We start from the raw sequence: 14,170 nt of genomic DNA on the forward strand, positions 1-14,170 counted from the left end.
CCCCTCCCCTCCCCCCAAACTAGTTATTGGAGGTGTTAATGTCTGAGGAGCCCTGGTAACAGAGCTCACCCTGGCCAAGACACTCACACCTGAGGAGATAACATCTTATCATTAACCACAGGGCTGCAATTAGCTGATTGTCCTCTGCTCTGAGGTGGGGGAGGTGACTTGAGCCTGACCTGGTTCTGCTTTTGCAGCCTTAGCTGGAACCTGTGACTTGTGACCACAATGCTGGAAGACTCTTGGTTTTAGCAAGTACAGTTAGTCTGTCAACTGTGGGCCTCCAAACAGCTGGACGAGAATCACTTGCAAAGGTTGATTGAAAATGCAGGCTCACAGGCCTCCTCCCCAGGCCACCTGGGAGCAGAACCCAGGAACCAACATTTTCTCTCTCTCTTTTTTTAGGAACCAGCATTTTATTTTTAAAATTATTTTTGTTGTTCCTTTTTATTTTTATTGAGCTATAATTGGCATACTGCACTGTATACCTTTAAGCTTTCCAACCTAATGATTTGCCTTACTTACATCATGAAATGATTGTCACAGTAAGTTTAGGGGACAGCCATCATCTCATACAGATACAAAATTAAAGAGATAGAAAATAAAATTTCTTTTTCAGGGACCAGCATTTTTAACACATTCCCTGGGTTACCTGAAGTTTGAGAATCGTCACCAAGAGCCTGAAAAAGCTTCAGCAGAGGTGCCAGGCCTGGCCACATCCCAGAACCCCCCAGGGAACTTTAAACCAAGTTGTTAACTTGTCCCTCCTCCGGAAGAGTTTGGGGAAAGATGGTGTTTAGAGCCACACCTTTTGTTTTGTATCCAAAATAGTGTTCCTTTATGTAGCTTGTCACTCACTTCCCAGGTTAACGTCAGATGACTCCTCATTTGCGAGGAAAATGTCAAGCACTTAGCATGTGATCAATATTGTCAGTTGCTATTAATTTAAAGGCAGACTCGTCTGCTTTCTACACTGTGGCTAAAGAAGGGACATGGACTAAAGTTTGGCTGAAAAGTTAGGCCATTGTCTAGTACTGAGAATGTCTGGAAAACTGAGGGGGCAAGGTGCTAGTTAGACATCTGTGGTGAGTGTTTGTGTCTTTTTTTTTTTAATTGAAGTATAGTTGATTTACAATGTTGTGTTAATTACTGCTGAAAAGCAAAGTGATTCAGTTATACACATATATACGTTCTTTTTTTTTATATTCTTTTCCGTTATGATTTATCATAGGGTATTGAATATAGTTCTTTATGCTATACAGTAGGACCTTGTTTAGTAATTGTGTCTTCATTAAAGGCACCTGAAGGGGTGAGAGGCCAGGACCACAGGCTGTGAGCTGAAATTTATCCTGGCCTTTGGTCACCAGCTGTGATGGCTGTAATGGACGGGAGTCTTTAATTGCTGAGGTCCCTATATGGGAGCCACAGCCTTCAAGCAGAAAAGATATATTTATCTACATATCTACTTATATACTGACTTTCTGTGTACAATTTTGGGTCTTTTAACTTTTCCTTTTTCTGTGAAGTGTAACACATAAACACCTGTGTGTGTACTCACCATGCAAGTCAAGAAGCAGAGCGTGACAGCACCCCTGTCAAAATAGAGTTTTCAAAGTGTTAAAAAAAAACAACAACAAAAAACATAACTCTCATGCAGTGAATACCTATCATATAATTACCTTAATTATGAGGAACCAGCTGGAGCATCTGACAGGCAGAGGTGATGCCTAGTCTGTGAAAGCAAAGCACTGGATATAATTAGATACAGAGCTAGTTAGTGTTCTGCCATTAGCTGCAGAACTAGTTAACGTCCTCCAGGACTATAAAACCATAAGCTTTGGGCTTCCCTGGTGGCGCAGTGGTTAAGAATCTGCCTGCCAATGCAAGGGACACGGGTTCGAGCCCTGGTCCGGGAAGATCCCACATGCTGCGGGGCAACTAAGCCCACAAGCCACAACTACTGAGCCCACGTGCCACGACTACTGAAGCCCGGGCGCCTAGAGCCCGTGCTCCGCAGCAAGAGAAGCCACAATGAGAAGCCTGTGCACCGCAACGAAGAGTAGCCCCCCGCTCCTCAACTAGAGAAAGCCCGTGAGCAGCAACGAAGACCCAACACAGCCAAAACAAACTAATTAATTAATTAATTTATATAAAAACCCAAAACCATAAGCTTTGGAGATAGCCTTGCTACAGGCAGAAATCCTTTGCATTTCTTTCAGTCAGAAATAATTAGTAGCTTATATTCCTTAAATAAGCTTCATTCCTTATAGTCCAGGCCTAATCAGTAGTAAATAGTAAAGTCAAAGAAAATTCTAGCCCCAGAGTCAAATGCCCCAGAGGTGGGCTTGTTGGACAACCCTGTAGTTTAATTTTTGAAAGCGTGTGCTGTTCTTTTCTTTACAATTTTAAAATGTAGCTATGCTTTCTTTTTTTACTATGTAATTTTTTTTCTTGCTTTTAAATTGAAGTATACTTTGTTTACAATGTTGTGTTAGTTTCAGGTGTACAGAGAAGTGATTCAGTTTTATATATACATATTTTTCCCCCAGATTCTTTTCCCTTATAGTTTGTTACAAGATATTGAGTATAGTTCCCTGTGCTATACAGTAGGTCCTTGTTGATTATCTCTTTTATATTTAGTAGTGTGTATATGTATCTCAGACTCTTAATTTATCCCTTCCCCGCAACTATGCATTTCTGAATACTATAGTTTTGTTTTTCCCAATTTTGAACATATCTGTTCTTTTGCGTCTTGCCTCCTTTGGGCAACGTTGGGTTTAAAGAATCATGTACATGTTTGCATGCAGCTGTAGTTTGTTCTTTTCTGTTGTTGTATAGCATTCCATTTAAGATACTTATATTGAGGCTGGTGTTGATGGTCATTTGGAGTGCTTCTATGGCTGTGGACAGCTTCATACATATTTCCTAGTGTTGATAATGTGGAGTGGAATTGCCAGATCTCAGAGCGTATGTTCCTTCAGCCTTACCAGATAACACTGAACTACTTTTCGAGCGGTGGTATTGATTTACCCTCTCGCCGGCAGTGATGAGAGTTTCCGTGGCTCTACATCCTTAGACTTGTTCATTTTAGCCATTTTGATTGTGTGTAGTGGTATCTCATGGTTTTAACTTGCATTTCTCTGATTACTAATGAAATCGAGCACAGATTTACATTTGTTTTAAAAACAAAATCGTGTTAGTCTCTCACAGGGAGCACAGTGTAACCTGGTGGTTGAGAACTAGGAGCTGACGTTAGGACTCACCCACCCCTTACCTACCTCCTGAGCATTGGTTTCCCCATCTGTAAAATGGGGATGACAGTGATACATTGTTCTTGGGCTGGCTGAGAAAAGGAAATGAGTTATACATATAAGGGCACCACAGAGGACTGCAACAAACGGAAACACTGTTAGAAAAAAACAGACCCTGGCTGGTGAGTTGACTATTCCATTCAAAGCCTGATGTTCCCTTCTTGGTCACGATGTAGAATCATGTGGAAGCAAGTGTGGAGTCAGACCTTCATTTTCCACCACAATCAGGAGAGCAGGGGTTCAGAAAACGGAACATCAGCTAGCAGAAAAAATGCATTTTTCTTAGGTTTGGAATGGACCCTCAACTAGTCATCCTGGAGTCCTGGCTGGCAGGGCCCTTGGGTGAGTGAGGAGGGTCCTTAGGCCTGGGTCCCTCTACGCATGTGCACTTGGATCTCATGGGCACAGTTACAGCCTGGCATCCTTCCATGGGATCCCAGGACAGTTTTTAGACCAGGGCTCTGCTGACATTTCTGAGCTTATGGTGACACCTTTTCAGGGCATTTAGATGATTAGAACTTTGCTGAGCTTGGAACAGGGAGGGATCAGACAGGGCCTTGGCCTCTGAAAAATGTTCATTTTCCTTTTGAATGTGCTAACACCCTTTAAGGTGCCTCTTTGCTTCTCAAACCATTAGGTTGATCAGCAAAGTAATAACAGTTTCCCCGCTTGTTGGGCAGGGGAGGGAGAGGAAGTTGAGAGGATTGAAATTTTATCAGGTGGGGCTGGGCAGAAGGGAACTGCAACCTCACTTTTTGCAGTCCATTTCCCCTCTGTACTGCAACTCCTGACTTAAGTGCTAGGCACCCCTTCTCTCAGTTAGGGTGACCTTGTGATTATCATCCCTTTTGAGAGTGAAAGGCCGTGCTATTCATATCTATTCCAGAAGACATGAACTGGTAGTAGGGGCAGACTTGGGCATGTGGTCACCCTGACCCAGGAAAGGGCCCGTCCAGCTGTGGCTTTGTCCTTGTGTCACCAGCCTCAGCCCTGACTGAGTAATGAAAGTCATTTAACTTCTGAGCCTCATTTACTTCTGTAAAATAGGAATTAAAGTGTACCTATCCGACTTATTTTTTTAGGGTGATTATTGTCAGGGCCAAGGGAGATTATGTGCAGAGAACTCAATGTGAAAAGCTGAGCAAAGGTCAAGGTTATTACTATTAGATTAACAAGTGGTTCCTGCATCGATGGTGGGGAGGCTGCCACGACTCTGTCCACCTGAATCAGCTGGGCCTAATTTTATAGATATTTACGCATGTGGGGTGGCTTTTTAAGGAGCAAGATGGATCCCATCAGCCACTTGTGGAAAGGCACACGTGTCCATACTTGCTTTCAGCTCTAGAGTTTGGCTAGGTTCCTAGAGGTAGTCGGGAGCCTCCAGACCACGTGGGAGCAGGTGGTACCGTAACCTCTTTTTAAGATGAGGAAACTCAGGCTCAGAGGGGATGGGACTCTTCCAAGCTCACTGAGCAAGTGAAGGGCTCATGACCCCAGGGATGAGACGTGGGAGGGACACTGCAGCTCTCGATGAAGGACGAAGTCTGTAGGACACAAAAGGGGAGATGGCGCCAGGCCTGGGACCCAGACATGCCTCCTTCCTCAGAGAGTCACCCCTTCACTAATACAGACAGAGCCGTACCCAGAGAAGTGGGCCGTCAGCCGGGGTAGCTGGGCCCCAGCACCAGGGACACACCTGCCCCTCAGCCCACCTCCTGGCTCCCTCAGGGCCCGGTGCAGGCCTCTGTCGGCCTCCACATGTGCACTTTCCCTCCCCTAGTCATCGGCTCCCAGAGTCAGGCCTCTTTTCATTAACAGACAGTAAACAAGGGAAGCTGACCTTTCCCACCCCGAGGACAAATGTCAGAAGGCCAGTTGCCTTGGGAGCCTAGAGGCCTCTCCTTGTCCCCACCCCCGACTGCTCACCAGAGGACGGGGTCACCAAGGGAGTGGGGCTAAGGGACACTCACCTTTTGCCCTTGTCTTAGGAATCTGAGAGCAGGGCACTGGCCCTGTGTCTTTGAACTTCACCCCTGGGTGCTCTTCCTTTTGGGAGTTCAGGGATTCGATGAGTTTTCAGTCTGACCAGGACCAGCTGCCTCCCCTTCAGGAATGGGCTCAGTTTATTTCACCATTTGGATGTGGGTCCCTACTTGGGCATGAAGGGAAGGGACAGGGGGAGGAGGGGGCTGGTCCTCCCTGCCGCCAGACAGGGCCCATCCTGGGCTTTGCTGCTGCCCCACCTGTTCTCCCAGCCTGGGCTGCAGTGGGTCACCGTCAGTTAACAGCTGGAAGAGCAGCGGAACGATGTGGGTGGAACGATGTGGGTGGTCCCAGCCCACCACCCCTGCAGACCTTTAGCCCAGCTACTCCTGTGTAAGGCCTGCCTGGCCGAGTGTTAACTCTTGCCCTCCTTGCAAAGCGGATGCGAGAAGGCAGCAAAGAAAGTGGGAGGGGGTGGCCCATGGGAGGTCCCGGGCTGGGACAGCTGGATCAGGCCTTGGCAGGGGCTTCCAGGGCACAGGATCGCTCGTTGCTTCTGCTCCGGGAAACAGGGCAGGCTTTGCCCCCATCTGTTCCCTGTCCCCTCACCCCACCCCCTTTTTCACTGGGAGAGGCATGGGGCAGGATCCTGGTGAACAGGAAGTGAGAACCAGCTTCTGGTCCGAGGCCTGGAGAGAATTCAGGCCTGGGTCTGCTCAGGACAGGACCAGTTTTCTGTGTCCTGCTTTCCAGGTTTCCTCTGGGGGGTGAGGGGGAGCTATTCTGTCACTCTCTGTCCCACTTCCTCCCCGAGCCCCGGCCCAGCCCAGCGATCCCGGAACACACAAACCACGGGCTTTCCACCTCTCCTCGGTTGCTTCCTCCCCACCAGTGTCCTCTCTGAAAAGTGAATAGACCCCACTAGGGGTCCTCAAGGTGTGGTGTGGGCTACATGCCACTGAGAGTACAGGGAGAAACCCCTAGATCTCCTGGAGGTGGTTGTTTTTCATCTCATCCTTTGTTTTATTCATATTTTTGGTGTAAGTTTTACAGGAGACATTCCATATTTGTGAAGTGATGCTTGTGTGTAATTGAGAAAATAGATGCAATTTGGGAGGACTGTGCTAAAACAGATTTTACCAACAGGAATATGCATTCAACATATTTGGGCAAGCGGGGATCAGCAAATTTTTCCTGTAAAGGGCCAGATAGTAAATATTTTAGGCTTTATGGGCTGAAGGGCCTCTGTCGAAGCTACTCAGCTCTGCAATGAAAGCAACCATAGGTAATGGGAAATGAATGGTGAGACTGTGTTCCAGTAAAACTTTATTTCTGGACACTGAAATTTGAATGTCATAGAAATTTCACATGTTACCAATCTTATTCCTCTTAATTCTCCCCCCACTCCCCCATCCCCATCCTCTAAACATTACAAAATGTAGAAACCGTTCTTAGCTCGCAGGCTGTGAGCAAACAGGCTGCAGGCCCGTGGACCAGAGTTTGCCAACCTCTGCTCTAGATCACTGGTTCTCAAACTTGAGCCTGCTTCAGACTCACCTGGGGGAATCTTTTAAAAGTGCATAGTCCCCCCCACAAAAAAACAAAAAAAGAAAGAAGGAGAGAGAGAGAAAGAAAGAAAGAAAAAGGGCATATTCCAAAACCCCAGCCCTGATTTTGTAGATTCTATGGAAGGCCTTGGAACCTGCATTCTAACAAGCAACTCAGGTGGGTTGGGAGCAGACAGTCTGAAGACCAGATCTTAACGCAGCTCTGGGTCCTGGTATGTTCAGTTCAGCCAGCCCTTGCTGAGGACCCTGGGGTGTGTGGCTTCTCTAGGCCTCTTTTTGCCCATTTTTGGAACCTGAGAAGGAACTCACCTTCTAGATACCAACCCACCCTCAAGGGAGGGCCTGGCATTTCTTTGCCCTGCAGGCTAGGGTCCTCAGCAGAACTCTGTGAGGTCATGCCCACAAGAGGCAGAGTCACCTGCTGGTTAAGAGCACAGTCTCTGGAGTCTCCGTGAGCATGGGTAACTCATGCTGCTTGTCGGTGCCTTAGTTTCCTTCTTGTCTGTTAAATGGCGACTATACTGTACCCCCTTGTAGGTGCTGTCAAGGTAAAACGAGCATGTGATGCAGAACACCTAGCACAGTGCCTGGCACCTAGTAGGTGCTCAATAAACAGGAGTTGCTGCTTTTGCTGCTGTGGACCAGTGTGAAAGCAGGGTAGCCCTAGCCCCTGCCACAGGCACAGGAAAATGACCACTTACATTTGTCTCGTGCTTTAGTTTACGTGGCCCTTTTACATCCATTATCTCATTGCATCCTTCAGCAACCCCTGTAAAGTGGAAATGGAGGTGTAGCAAGGTTAAGTGCTTGTTCAGGGGCACATAGCTGGTACATCCCCAACAAGAACCCAGCTCTCTTTGCCTGGAGACCTCCAGGAGTCTCTCCCGTCCCAGGATCTTGAGTGGCAGCGGAAGAGGAGCTTTGGTTGGTTTGCTGTGGGTCCTTCACCCAGCACTTTCTGCCCCCGCAGATAAAATACCACGAAGAGTTTGAGAAGAGCCGCATGGGCCCCAGCGGGGGTGAGGGCCTGGAGCCAGAGCGCCGAGATCCCCAGGACACTGGCTATCGGCGGCCCCAGGAGCAGCAGCCTCACCACATCCCAACCAGCGCCCCAGGTGAGCGTGAGGCCTGTGCGGGCAGAGGACCTGAGGCCAGGCCGGCTACAGGGTTGGGAGGAGGTGAGAGGGAAGCCTCATGTACACACACACACCCAGGTCTCATCCCTACCGAGGGCACAAGCACCAGGGTCAGGGCCCGTTCTGGGCTCCCAGCGCCATGGGGGGAGATGCAGCCCCTGCTGCAGAATTCGCGGCACCGGCAAATGTGCACACAGAGACAGAAGCCTTTGAGCAGCGTGGCGGTTGAGTGAGGTGATGGGCGGTGGAAATACATGGCATGGGCTTCATGGAAGAAGGGAGCAGGCTGGCTTTGGCAAGACAGTTTCTGAGCCCGTCTCCTGCCGGCTTCCAGTTTACCAGCAGCCCCAGCAGCAGCAGGCAGCCCAGTCCTACGGTGGCTACAAGGAGCCTGCAGCCCCGGTCTCCATACAGCGCAGTGCCCCAGGCGGGGGCGGGGTGAGTAGCCCTGGCTGCGGGGAGAGGAGGTGTGGGAGGTGAGTGGGCCTCGGGGAGACGTCCTGGACGTAATTCTTGCACTTTCCTTAGAAAACCCCCCCAGGAGGCCTGGCCTCCCCTGACCTTTGACCCCAGCTCCCTTGCCATCTGCAGATAATAGGGGTCTCAGCCTCTCGAGAAGAAAGCAAGTGTGGTGTAGGGGGCAGATTGGGACCCTGTGTTCCAGCCATAGCTGTACATTGGGCGAGTCTCGTCCACCCAGCTCCCGGCCCACGTTTCCTTACTCCAGCTACCTGGGAGCACACAAAGCACCTTTCTGCTTGGGGCCCTCCAGACTGCGCCCTGCTCCCCAGTCTCCATGACGACGACCTGCCAGGTCCTTCAGATCTCAGCTTGCACCTGCCTCTGAGGCACCCTCCCAAACCACCCTGTGGCGAGTGGGTCTCCCCTGACGTGTCTGTCCTTCCGCCCCACTGGTTTCCTTCAGAGCACTTTTTCCACCTTGAAACAGTTCTCTGGGTTTGTCATCTTCTGACTGTGACCCCCACTGGACTTGACGCTCCATGTGGGCAGGGCAGTGTCTCTTTGGTTCACCTACTCTGAGCCAGGCTCAAAGCAGGAAGTCATCAATTTAGTGAATAAATTAATGAGCAAAGTGGGAGGTGGGGTGGGATCAGGCTTACCAGCCCTCAGACTAGAAGTTTAGTCTGTAAGTCCTGCTACTTATCCCAGTGATGGTGCAGCCAAGCTCAGCTCCTCTATGCTGGGTGCCTTGGAATTCAAAGTAGCTCATGTAGAAGCAGGAGGGACAATACTCTGAGAAATAAAGTAGCTTGAGATAAGTGGCCTGCTCGGGCCTCAGGCTCTGGCCACACAAACGAGGGAGTGATTGTCAGTGCTATCTGGGGTGTCAGGTGGGCCGGAGAGGTCGTGTGAAGGATAAGGTTCCAGATAGACCAGCCAGTCCTTCCAATACTCACTAAGCCTGTTCTGGACTGAAGGGATTTGGCTCTGAATAAAAGTCCACCTTCCTGCCCTCTTGAAGCTTACATTCCAGTCGGGAGACAAACACGAAAGCCAAGAGATAAGTAGGTATGTAACAAAAGGTCAGAGAGAAGAAAAAGACAGCCGAATGAGGAGGGGAGAGAACAGCAATTGCAAAGGTCCTGAGGCAGGAATGTTCTAGGAAAGTTCAAGGATCAGCAGGAAGGCCAAGGTGACCATAGAGGGGAAGAGGGCAGGGAATGAGGTCTGACCATGCAGGGACTTGTAGGCCATAGGAAGGCCTTTGTGACTGGTGAGCTGTGCAGAGTAAGGGGTTTGACTTGTGTTTTTAAAATGTGGCTCTAGCAGCTGCGTTGAGAAGCAGCAACAGAAGATTGAGGGCGGAAGCAGGGAGATGAGTTAGGTGGCTATTGCAGGATGTGGGCTTAGATGTGGTGACTTGGCCCAAGAGATTAAAGGCAGAGTTGGTGATAAGAGACCGAGGTCACTTCAGTCATTTCTTGAGGGTTGTGACCTCTTATTCCATAGCCTTCGGGGCTGATGAAGCTGGTTTCTGCTGTGGGGTGGGGGGGGCGGAGTTTGAAATTTCATGCTGAAGAGGATAGGGGGCCTCTGAAGGATTTAAAGCCAGGGAGGAACATCCTCAGGTTTGCATTTTGGAAAGTTCCCCCGAGATCACAATGGATGAACAGTTGGAGGAGGCAGACCAGAGGCTGCAAACAGAAGGTCTGAGCAGGGGTCCTGGTGGTGGGGCGGGGCAGTGGGGGCAGATCCCGGAGGTTTCTAATGGGCTCGTCCAGCCCCGGACCCACACTGATCCCAGAGCCTGGCCTGGGGCACCGTAAAGCCTGAGCTGACCCCCAGAGACAAGTCGATGTCAAGGGCAGTGAGGGTCAGAGGACGTTAGAATCTTGCCTACTTCCAAGATCACAGCTAGAGTTCATGTGTTTTTACTGGACATTTCCTAGAGCTGGGGCTTAAGCACAAGACTTTGGCTGAGGTTGGAAGGTGGGACCTGACAGATATGTCTTGTGTCACCTGGAGGTTTTTCTCACAGGAATTGGTCTTTGTCCTGAATTTGGGAACCAGATTCATCAACAGCTTCAAAAAAAGAAGAAAGACTGGTGCTTATAGTAACACAGATAGGGACTTCCCCGGCAGTCCAGTGGTTAAGATTCCGAGCTTCCACTGCAGGGGGCACGGGTTTGATCTCTAGTCGGGGAACTAAGATGCCGCATGCCACGCGGGGCGGCCAAAAGAAAAAAAAAAAATGCAGATAATAGAACACATGTCATATTTTTAACCTCTACCCGGCATGGTGTCCACCGGACATTACTGCGTTCCTGTTCCGAGAGACAGGGCAGAACTATTGTAACCTCCACGCCTGTTTGTGCCTGGCCCTTGGTAGACGCCAGATGCATTATTAAAAAGGTGGTTGCTCTCAGAAAATGAGACACAGAGGTGAGAAAATTCATGGCAGAGCCCAGCCCTTCCGTGTCTCCCAGCTCCTGGTCCACTCTGCTCTGGGGTCCCAGAGAGTTAGGCACCCCTGACTAACCGCGCCCCGACCTCTGCAGAAGCGGTACCGCGCCGTGTATGACTACAGTGCCGCCGACGAGGACGAGGTCTCCTTCCAGGACGGGGACACCATCGTCAACGTGCAGCAGATCGACGACGGCTGGATGTACGGGACCGTGGAGCGCACCGGCGACACGGGGATGCTGCCGGCCAACTACGTGGAGGCCATCTGAGCCCGCCGGGCGCCGCCCGCCCCATCCGTCTTCAGTGCATTCCACAGCATCGCATCCGTCCTGGGCGTGACCTGTCCACCCTTTGGTGTCTCTGTTTTTTAAAATCTGCAACAGCTTGTTTATTCTCCCCCTCTTCCAGCTTCTTTTGCCAACCGAAGCCTTGTTCTGCCACTTTCGCGGCTCCTTCCTCTGGCAGGTTTTCCCCTTGACCAACTTCTTGATTTTCTCTCTGGATGGAACAGGTGTGGACCTCTCTGAGGGAAGCCGAGGCCCGTGGGGCTGGTCTGGGGGGGGCAACCCGTCAGCTCCCAGGCCTCTGCCTTCTCTCTTTTCTTCCCCCTCAGCCCCTCCTGCCCACCTCCTCACACACCCAAACATTCCAGGCTGGGGTGAGCCCCAGACCCCCAGGACTCCCAGGGCGGCTGGGAGTTGCTTCACACACTCCCGGGAGTGGGACCCACCGCCCTTGCCCCTGGGATGGGGACAGGGGTGCTGCCGTCGTGCAGGGACCAGTGAGATGGGCTTTGCCTCTGCTTCTCAAAGATGGGGCTGCCAGCCCTCCAAGGGGCTCCCTCACCCTTCTCTCCCCAGCTCAAGGGCAACAGAGGAGGGTGAAGTTCCTGCTTTGGGATTCATTCTTCCCTCCGGACACGGTTCCTTTTCACACTGTGATTTTGCTCAGCTGCCCACCCGAGCCTGGTGTGGGTGAGCAGCTCCCCAGGAAGCTCGGCTTGGGTCCGGTTCTCGCCTTTACTTTAGGGACAGCTGCAGGAAGGAGGGGAACGCGGTGTTCTCTCCGCAGCCCTTTTCCCTCACTCCCACCCCGGTCTCCAGGGTCCCTGGCTTGCCTCCTTGTGAAGGGTGCGTCAGGGAAGCCTCGGGCCTCTCGCCCATGCAGCCCAGCCTCTCGCGAGATCTAGTTAGGCCGCTCCTCGCCGCGCCTCCTGGCAAGGTGTCTCCAGGCCTTCCATGGCCTCCCCCCTCCCCACTTCCCGCCCGACCCCAGGTGGACTGTGCGAAACCACAGGACCCTCTGTATCTCCAGGACTTTGTTGCGGGGGAAGGAGCGAGTGTCTGCAGGTGTCCGTGACAGGCGAGGGTGAGTGTGAGCGTGAGAGAAGCGGGCGGGGTGCGGGCTGTGTGTGCAGAGCTGTCCTCCCCGATATTTTCCTCAAAACCCACAGTGAGAGGGGAGGACGCTGGGGGAGAGAAATTACTTATGTTTTCTTTGGAGTGAAAAATCCCTCCTTCTATCCCCGACTGGAGGAAGCCCACCCACCCCCTTCCCAATGTGCCAGGCAGAAGTAAGGGGGTTGTGTGTGTGTGCTTGGTGGGGGAGGGGTGGGGGGAAGGCTTTGTGGCTCCAGGCATATTCTCTCCCCCATCTCTGTGTCCTGGGCCGCAGAATAGGGGGCCAGGGGACCCTGTGTCACCCGCACTGTCTCCCCCGCCACCCTGCCCAGGCTAGCTCTCCATTTACTTAAAGCCTCCTTGAAGCAGAGGAGAGGGTCCCAGGGCTACAAAACTGGAAGCACAGACCCAGGATGAGGAAGGGAAAGATGGTGCTATCTCCAAGCCCCTTCTCTTGCTCGTTGGTGGCTGTGACGACCCTTGCCTGGCTTTATTCATCTCTGGGCTTTCTTGTCACCCTTCTGGGTCACCCCTCCCATCTTCACCCCGAGTCCGCTGACTCAGGCCCCACAGGTTGACATCCTTGCATCCTTGTGCCCTGCAGGCATATTTAGCATCAAGTCCTCACTGCTTGTGAGTTGACTTGGGAATATTTACCCCAAATCAGAGGCTTGAGCCCCTGCCTGACCAATCCCTTTCCCCCTTGGCCAGAACCAAGGTGAAGGCAGGTGGAGTGTCTTATGTTGGGCAATTTGGGGGATGAGGGAGGCAGAGAGGGAACAATTTTGGGAGCCTTGAGGCAGGCGCTGGTCCATTTTGTTTCCTCTTGATCTCAAAGCACAATGTGGATTCTGGGACCAAAGGTCAGAGACACATCCCGTTGGAGAACCTGCGGTTGGCAGGGTGGTGAGAGGGTGGGAGGAGGACCTGGGGGAGCAAGAAGTAGCCTCTTTTCACTCGGCTTAAATTTCCTTCCAAAATAAGGCAAGCCAGCCGCTGGAATCTTGCTGCCAGCCCTCTGCTCCTCCCATCCTAAAAATAGGGGACCTTTTCTTACACACCCCCAGAGAGAGGAGGGACTGTCACACTGGTGCTGAGGGACCCAGGGGCTGCTGGGAGTCCTTATTCCTTTCCAGAACCATCCAGCCCTAGAAGAGCACAGAACCTGAGGGCTGGGCCAAGTCCTGGTCTTTTTTTACGTTTCACAGGTTTTTTAGCTGATCTAATCCCAGGAAAGCAAAGCTAGAATGTGAATATAACTTTAGTGGACCAATAATAAATGCAAGAAGCCCAATGGTGAGAAAAGTGAATTCTCTCAATATTGCTTCCTGTTTTCTTCCTCATGTCCCTCCAGGGAAAATTATTGCTTAATTTCCGCCTTTTCCCCCTCACATATGCACTTCTGGGCCTTTTTTTTTTTAATAGCTGGAAAAAAAAATACCACCCCACAGACCTGTATTTAAAAAGAAACAGAAATGACCATGTGAAATTTGCCTCTGTCCAAACATTTCATCCGTGTGTGTGTGTGTGTGTGTGTGTGTGTGTGTGTGTGTGGAGCCGTCCGTTCATCTTTTTATATGGGGTGGTTGTCTTTCCTTGGTCTGTTTTGGTCCCCTCCCTCGTGGGCTTGTGCTTGGGATCAAATCTTTCTGGGCTGTTATGATTTTGAACATTTGACTTGGACCACAAGTGACTCTTTCTCCTGGTGACTCAAATAAAAGTATAATTTTTACCTGCAGCCTTGGTTATCTCTCTGGCTCTGAGGTGCTGCTGTGTCTGTGTGTCCCGTCTGCTTGGGGGGCATTGGCCCATCACCCTCCTGGGAGCTCTGCTGCCCTTCAGGGGGA

At 51.0% G+C, this 14,170-nt stretch overlaps 1 protein-coding gene across 3 annotated transcripts in view; it reads left to right on the forward strand.

Moving 5' to 3' along the window:
* Positions 1-14,170, forward strand: part of LASP1 (LIM and SH3 protein 1) — a 42,850-nt gene that overhangs the window by 26,083 nt on the left and 2,597 nt on the right. The window contains exons 5-9 of one of the 3 annotated variants that reach the window (XR_003791853.1): positions 7,833-7,977; positions 8,333-8,436; positions 11,019-11,434; positions 11,784-11,897; positions 12,238-12,291. Coding sequence is in view for 1 of the 3 variants with exons in the window: in XM_029211019.1 (XP_029066852.1) it covers positions 7,833-7,977; positions 8,333-8,436; positions 11,019-11,192 (423 nt within the window). In the remaining 2 variants the exon portion in view is untranslated. Of the gene's footprint in view, positions 1-7,832; positions 7,978-8,332; positions 8,437-11,018; positions 11,435-11,783; positions 11,898-12,237; positions 12,292-14,170 lie in introns of those variants that run through there. The other 2 variants (XR_003791854.1, XM_029211019.1) reach the window with 2 other exon arrangements.

The sequence above is a fragment of the Monodon monoceros genome, unplaced genomic scaffold (assembly GCF_005190385.1).
Source record: "Monodon monoceros isolate NGI ecotype Baffin Bay Population unplaced genomic scaffold, NGI_Narwhal_1 Super_Scaffold_9, whole genome shotgun sequence".
Taxonomy (NCBI): domain Eukaryota; kingdom Metazoa; phylum Chordata; class Mammalia; order Artiodactyla; family Monodontidae; genus Monodon; species Monodon monoceros.